General features: G+C 41.8%; 1 protein-coding gene across 2 annotated transcripts; it reads left to right on the forward strand.

Annotated features, from left to right (window-relative positions):
- Positions 1-3,231: 3,231 nt before the first annotated feature.
- LOC123120673 (uncharacterized) lies at positions 3,232-6,992 on the forward strand (the record flags this gene model as incomplete). 2 transcript variants are annotated; one of them, XM_044540662.1, is given in 5 exon segments in its annotated part: positions 3,232-3,351; positions 4,447-4,530; positions 5,438-5,522; positions 5,678-5,795; positions 6,636-6,992. In XM_044540662.1, coding segments are annotated over 4 exon segments (328 nt in total), but the record flags the coding sequence as incomplete, so codon positions are not given.
- Positions 6,993-8,472: the final 1,480 nt, after the last annotated feature.

Genomic DNA, 8,472 nt, shown 5'->3' on the forward strand with positions numbered 1-8,472 from the left:
GGGCCTCCGGGCCGCGGTGTACGGGCGGCGGCGGGCGCCACGTGGCGCATCCCGATTGGGCGCGGGCGGCGGTGGGGATTTGTCCGGCACGGACCGGGGCAGGGCTAGGGTTGGACTGCGAATGTTTTCGGGAGGGGATGCAAATATATAGCTAGAGGGAGTTAGGAGAGTCCAATTGAGGTGCGGTTTTCGCCCACACGATCGTGATTGAATGACCTAGAGCATGGAAAAGAGTTTGGTGGGTTTTGGGCTGGTTTTTAGGGGGGTTTTGCTGCAACACACAAACGGACTTTGCGGTTGCCCGGTTAACCGTTGGAGTACCAAACGACCTCCAAATGGAACGAAACTTGACCGGTGGTCTACCGGTGGTATACTAAGGCCACTTGACAAGCCTCGGTCCATTCCGGGAACGTTCAACACCCGCTCACGAAAAGCAAACAAGAGGGATGCGCCGGAGGAGGTGGGAGCGCCGGATTGCAAAACGGACAACGGGGAAAATGCTCGGATGCATGAGACGAACACGTATGCAAAATGAGATGCACATGATGACATGATATGGAATGCAAGACATGAACAAAATGAAAAACGAAAGACAAACCCGACGAAGGGAATATCATAACACATAGCCGAAAATGGCAAGAGTTGGAGTTACAAATATGGAAAGTTACATCCGGGGTGTTACACACACCCTATATGTCTCTAGATATGACTCATACCACTAAAATTACTCTTTCCTGCAGACACAACATTTATTGCGGTCTCCTTTCCGTTTCCTTCCCAGTTATAAAACTGACATTATTCATTTGTTTACCGATCAGACAAACTCCCCCCTGCTCTCTCTCTCACACACACGCACAACTCCTGCTTCCACTCCCCTTCCCGACTATCGTCTCTCTCACACCCACAAAACTCTCGCTTTCGCCCCCGACTCGTATTTCTCTCACATCATTGATCGACTAGCCTCCAGATAGGTTTATACACCCGCACACTCGTGCTTCCACTATCGCGTTCATGTCTCTCTCGCGCTCCTTGTATCCATGTAGATTTTTCGTCCCTTCTTGAGACACGCCCTCTCGATCGTACACACACACACTATCGCCTCATTTTAAGCTGATACCTCTCGCACACACACTCTTTGTGTCTTTGTCACACATGCACTCCGTCCTCCTCCTTTCTCCCTCTCCCTCACGCACACAACACACACACACATGGGCTTTTTGCAACAACTAGCAAGATGCCCATGCGTTGCACGGAACATCAAGATGCATTTGTATGAGTAGTTTATCTTGTGGGAGAAAAGGATGAACGAGGGAAGGCCTTATTTGCAAATATGGAGAGGGGTGTGGGTATCTTTTTGCAAAATTGCCACAGTTTCCTTCCTATCCGTCAGATATAAATCGAACGGCCTATATTGCAGGATGGCAGGCACACCATCATCACCAACTCTATTTTTTATCTCTACTCTTATAAAAAGCATAGTCGGTGATGATGGTGTGCCTGCCATCCTGCAATATAGGCCGTTCGATCTATATCTAACGGATAGGAAGGAAACTATGGCAATTTACCCGCACTCCTCTCCATATTTGCAGATAAGTCTTCCCTCGTTCATCCTTTTCTCCCACAAGATCTTGATGTTCCGTGCAATGCATGGGCATCTTGCTAGTAAGAATAGAAATTAGAGATGTACCACTTCTCGAATCTTGAAACCAACAACATTCCTCCCTTATCTCATCAAAATCGCCAAAGGAATATATTTTGAGTGAAACATAAGATATTTTTAGTGATACACGTATTTCAAAACTAGACTCTTTTTTCTATCAAATCGGTGAATATGTATTAATCTACTTTGATCGTGTGGCAACGCATTGGCACATTGCTAGTAGTTATTACTACTGTATAATTTTTTGGACACCAGACAAACGGTGGAGTACATATACGAAGAGAAGAGGTGCACGCACGCAGTCGGTCTCTCGCTGTCTCGCACACATGAGAGTTACGTAAAGGTACCATTAACAAATAAACCCTAAAACCCTAGGTGCACGATTGCTGCATGCGCGGGTACCGGGTACGTGGTGGAGCGCACCTTTGTAGGAATAGTCAGCTCGCGTGATAATTTGATCCGTAGGAGTTGATGGTCGGGACCACAGGTGAACGACCTGAAGGCGGTGGCTCGCCAGTTGCCACAGATCGAGTAGCCACGTTTAAAATATCATTTTTAGCGGGGTAAGAGTCCCGATTTTCAAGGGCGTGTTATAAGTACTTAAGTAGTTTTTAGAATGATTAGTATGGAGCGAAAATGGAATTCATAACTACTACTACCTCCTTGGCGTATGGTTGTATGGGTTTATGTTGCGAGATGTTAAACCTGGTAGTTCTAGGGCAAATACTATGGTTTAGATGTTGGTTTTCAGTAATGAAAATCGGAAGGGAGAAACCCTTCTTTGATTAAAAAAACCTACTACCTCCGTCCTGGTTTACTAGTCCCCATCATATTTTGGGTCAAAGTTTGTCCATCAATTTTACTTGTAAAATGTGAATGGAAAACGAGATTTTGTTATTACAAAAAAAGGGCTGGAGGGAGTGATTGCTTTGACACGGACGCGACCTCTCATAGCGCAGGAACTGAACCGGCGCGCCGGCCAAGAGGGCCCCACTCGCTGCAGGCCTGGCTGAACACGCCTCCTCGCCGCATGCAACCGGCTTCAGACTGCCCCGCCTGCCTCCATTGAATCCGCGCGTGTGCCGGCAACACATCCTTCCGCGAGCCGACCGGCATTTTAGAACACAAAAAATGATCAAAATCTATCTATGTATCTATATCTATCTATTTATCTATCTATCTATACCTATACTAATTAGAGACTCCGTAAAAATTACCACGTTAATTAGAAATTATCTATACCTCTATACCTATACTAATTAGAGACTCCGTAAAAATTACCATGTTAATTAGAAATTACGAGCCGTTTATCTGGTGGGACCGAATTATTATGGTGGAGATTAATCCATGTAATTTTTGCTTAACTACGTGCTTAATTCTGCCAAAAAAATACTTTGGAATCCCACGGTCCTTTTCCTCACGGTTGTCATTCTCCCGTATCCCTAACCTCACGAAACCCACCATCGAACTCATCGCCTGCCATGGATTGCGCCGCCGCCCTGCTCCCTACTGCCGTCGTCGCTCCGTTTCCCATCCGCCGCCGCCGTCCATCGCGTCCAGCCTCTGTCGCATCCCATCGTCTCCACCTCCACCACGAACCATCTCTCTCCTTGGTCGTCTCTCTTGGACCAGCACGCGGCGGCGGATTCTTCCGATGGCGTGTGGCGACGCGTCCGGTCGAGGGAACGGGGGTGAGGCAGACTGCGTCCCGTTCATCGATCTGTCCCCACCTCATGTTCCTCCTCTCCATTGAATTTCACGTCCCCAGTTACTGCGACACAGGACGCTCTCCACTCTTTGACAACAATGGTGCCCGTCCTGTTGTGCCTCTCCACACTTACCATCGAGGCGGAAAAATATTTGGAGAAGATCGCGCTCCCTGTAGAAAATTCGGCCGTGTTCTAAGTGGCTACCCAGCAAGATAATTTTCTGCTCTGAAGTTCTCTCATGGAACTTGGGTGGGATTGGCGAACGTGCTAGGTGGAGTACGTGCCACTGGATGGCCATGTTAGTGGGCAGAATCTCCTCTCCTTCAGACACAAACTTGGGTTTGGCAAGGAACTGGGTCAATACTACTATCCTTTGGCTTTGCAATGGTGATTTAGATAGTTTTGTTTTTCCAAATCATGGTAGTTTAGTTAATTTGTTAACAGGCGCTTCAGTCAGGACTAATAGTCGAGAGTGGTCGATCGGATTGAATTTGACAGAGGACAACACAATTTTGTTATAATTGGTGGTTTAGTTAGTTTTAGTGAAATGGTTCATTGGCTCAACTCCTATTTAGCTTACTATAGTATAGTCGTGTGGATTGTCGATGATGAATAATACCCAATGCATTGCTTTCTGTTGCCCAGTATGCTACAGTTTAATATGCAGAACTAGAGCTTTTTTTGCCAAGAAAGTGTTTGTTAATTCCCATAGGGAGTAATTCGTGATCATTGATACTTCATCTGTTTATGTTGCAGAGACATGGTCACATGGATGATTCTCATCTTTTGGCAAAAACATGTTAATTCACTAAAGGAATACTACTGCACCTATGACTATGATCGTAGATGTCCACTGCTGAATTTTTAGGACCAGTTTAGGAAGTGATCATTAGTGCGGATTCAAAGCTGCTTGACATGACTTTTACTAATCTGAACATCGGGCCTAAGCAATGTTAAGTAGACTTCATTGAATTCTTAATAAGTAAATTACACAACCTGATGTGTCTGCCATAGGATTAGTGTTGTTTGAAGAATTCCTTCTTACCAATCAGGCTGATGCTTTAACTGTCGATGCAGACCCGTGCCGGATGTTCATCAGCAACGCCAGTCAGGGGTTCAGGCTCCTGTGGAACTCATGGCATCAGTCGTATGGACCTTCATGTATTTGATAGTTTTCTCGATCACTTTTATGCCCTCAACTACAGCTAAGGCTACCCCACAAGTTCATTGAGATTTGTTTTTTATAGGACTTGGATTAATAATCTCCAACAATATGGTCATTGCTTCTTATATATACTTTCAGTTCTAAATACATTTCAGATTTTTCTTTATCCTGTACTACTAAACTATGTGTGCTAAACCAAACATGGCATCTGCGTCTTTTTATGCATGCATGTTTCAAGACAATATATCTAATATGTAGTATACAGAAAGGTACCTAAATATTAGCTTATATTGCCAACTCTTGAAAATATACGGTCCCTGTACATTTTTTGCCGAGAACCTGGGGAGCTTGGGACGAAGTATGGTGTCAATAATCAGTATATACCAGAACAATATTTCAACACCGATGTCACTTGCCACAGTACTTCCTTCACTGCCAATCTAGCCGCAAACTCTGTTTGTCCTCGAATCTAGCTCCACAAAGGTTGTGCTTTGCCGTGCATCTAAAAGTAAGGTTACTATCATAATTAATTAGTAGAGCTTCTTCTCTATTCAAATTGAATTTGATAAGCAACAAAGTCCTCTGTGTCATGCTTCAATTATATGGCTCGAGCCGGCCAAACCTGAAATGTTCGGTGAAGATTCAAAGTACATCTAGATTACTTTGTGTTGCCCACAATCCTATTACTTGATTTTTTTTGAGCTAACTATATCTATGGATAAATTTGCAAGATGATGCAAAAAAATTGCTTGCAGGTAGGCTGTGTACAGAGATGCATGTTGTGAGTTCATAACAATTTTACAATATTGAGATTTGTTTTAGATGCTTCTAAGCAGTGCTATAGCAGAACGGTGCTCCATTTCCTTACTGTTGTTGCTAAATATTTGTTTTGTGGCATATTAGGACTGAACGGCATCATGCTAACAACCTCACCCTAGGAGTCCACTTCTTCACGGTCATGGCATCTGCCTCCACCAATTATCTAGAGGTAATTGATTTGGTGCCCTCCGTTGGATGAAGATGCTTTATTATGTGTGGTTTAGTCGCATGTGGTTCATGCAAGCTGCCCTTTAGTTTTTAGTGACGTTGGATAGAGTTGAGAAAAATATATTTATGCCTACAATTTTGTGTGCCTTTTTCTAGCAGTTAAGTTCCAGAGACAATTGGGGAGGTCAACTTTGAGCTGCAGCACTCTATGTGTTCACGCAATCGGAACGCCCAAAATATCATGCCAATATGTGATTTATGCCTTTTCTGTTAGGTATGTGATCATTGATACATATGATTAGTTGGTACTTAGGAGCATGCAAACCCCTGTTTCCTTCATAATCCAGAAGGTCCAAATTTTAAATATGGATGTTCAGCTATGAGGAGAACCTTATTGGCTCGGACATCATATTCTTTAGGTAGGCAATCATTACTTCATTATGATTAGTTGATATTTCTGAACAGGGGGAGCCATGGTGTCCACAAGGCTCAATCAAGTCGAATTTCTGATATAGATTTTAAATGATCAAGACAACCTAAGTACCTCTTTGCTTGGCCACCATTGCCAATATCTATGGAGCAGTTTTCAAGTGTGCAAATTTCCAAACCATTAAAACAACCTCTAGGTGCATACACACAGGCAACTGCCAGCATATTGTGAGAGTGCATTTTAAAACGATTTGCATAACTTCTGATGAGGATAATCATAAAATGCTCAAAGCATTTTAAATTAATCTTCCAACTTTGTAAATACTGAATCAAAATATCAAATAAATAATTTTTAGGTTCATTAATAAAGATAGAGTGCTCCTATTTAGGCAGTGCCAAGTATTAGATGTTCGATATCTCTATTAGCTTTCCCTAAATGTTAAATACTAAAAAGATCTGAGTTGTGAGTGCTACTTCATTGGTATTTTGATGTGTCTTCACATTATAAAATACTACTGATGGTCTTGCAGGATTATCTCCCTTCTCCACGGATAAATTGCTTGATGTGTTCAATTGTCCGGTTTTCCCTAAATGTTAAACACTAAAAAGGCCTGAGTGGTAAGTGCTACTTCATTGGTATTTTAATGTGTCTTCACATTATAAAATACAACTGATGGTCTTGCAGGATTATCTCCCTTCTCCACGGATAAATTGCTTGATGTGTTCAATGGTCCGGTTGAATTGGATACAAGCATGCTACAAATCAAATAGTTATTTGATAAGGCATTTGATGAGCTCCTGTAATTCTAATCTACTTCCCACATTTTACAGCTGATGTTATTTAGTAATCTGTAGTGAGCCTAAGAAATAGTACTATGGGGAGAAGCAGGCAACACGTAATATGTGTGTCATTTGAGAAAAATGAAACTTCCAACTTTCCAACTGTTCATTGCATATTACATGTAAAAGACACTATCTTAGACAAATAGATGATTCACCAGGTTCAATGAAAGTTAGCTTAAATACCATGTATTTTTCTGCACATGGATTATTGCCTATTGTAGATCATCCTCTGTACATTTGTTAGTCTAATAGTCAAGCAGGACAAAAAAGTTCACTCCAGTAATGCCTTTGCTCTACAAGATCTGACAATTGTTAAAACAACAAATCACAGACTAATGATTTCATTTGTTTGCGGGAATAGGCACTGTATTTTTCACTCTTATGCAAAAAAAACTTTAAGTCGCGATTTTTTTTAAAAAAATTCATGAAAGATCTCGAGGGTGAGACAATTTTCATCATATTCAGAGGAATATTAGCTTGAGTACCATATAGAGGGTGAGACAAGTGGTACTTGACATAACATGTCTCTTGCGTTAATTTTCTTATTCAGGTGGCACACTACGTGTAGCAAACTCATTCATAGTAAAGAAATGAATGGTATCATTTCTCATGCCACGGAAGTATGGTCTGAAGTTGCCTTACTCTGAGGACCTTTTTTCAACATCTATGACCCGACTAGCAAATTATGGCAACAGCAGTCACGTCAGGCATAATACAACGCACAGGGCCATCAACTAGCTCCATAAATCTTAATCTCATTTTCTGTGATTGTTGGTTTGCTATATAAGTCATTGATGATGAAAGAATGTAGAAACCACGTGTTGGGTACAATATTTAACCATACAATTTCTGCTAGAAACCATCATAATCCATGCCTCCCCCTACTTTTCTTACAGCAAACTAATAGATCTCAACTAACCACAAGCTTAGCCTGTGGTATACTGCATAAATATCTAGCTTATGGAAAGCCTGGTAAGTGGAGCACTGGAGCGCCTTCTAACTAGCAGAGCCCAATTCACTGTTTTGTACATAGATGAGAAATTTGCTTGCTGCCACTCATCTAATATCAGATGTTTCTGTTCCATGTGGAACTAACAGTTCACATCTCTAGCTCTACTGCTTTGTTGTTGTACACAAAAGCTTTTGTAACCACGATGCTGATATACGTATGATAGGTACTTCATGTGCCACCACGTTTGTAGGCAGGTTTCAATAAAAGTATTAGAAATTACATTTTTTCCACATTAATCAAATATTCAGTAATGGATTTTTGGTTCTATTTTTATTGCAAACCAGTTCATTCTTCGCAAACAAGAAATTCTACATGCTGCGGAGAACCACATCTACAACAGATCAGGTTACTTGGTGTGAACAAATTGGATGGGCCACAACTTAGTTTACAAAAAATTACTACAGATGTAGAACAAGCCAGTGGGAATTTGTGTCTTGACTATCTGTCATATTTTATAACTATCATACTTTGTAGTGCTTATTATAATGGGGGATAGATTCTGAGATGTACTACTATTATAATGGGGGATTTTCTTAGTCAACTCTGTTCGAGATCGACAAAACAAATGATCGAACTATCTCTTTGCATTAGATGAAGTGCTATATATAGCACTGGAACAGGCGTTTACAAAGGGGGTGTTGGTTCAGACATAACCGACGCAACGGTT

This window comes from Triticum aestivum, chromosome 5D (assembly GCF_018294505.1).
Source record: "Triticum aestivum cultivar Chinese Spring chromosome 5D, IWGSC CS RefSeq v2.1, whole genome shotgun sequence".
NCBI classification, from domain to species: Eukaryota; Viridiplantae; Streptophyta; class Magnoliopsida; order Poales; family Poaceae; genus Triticum; species Triticum aestivum.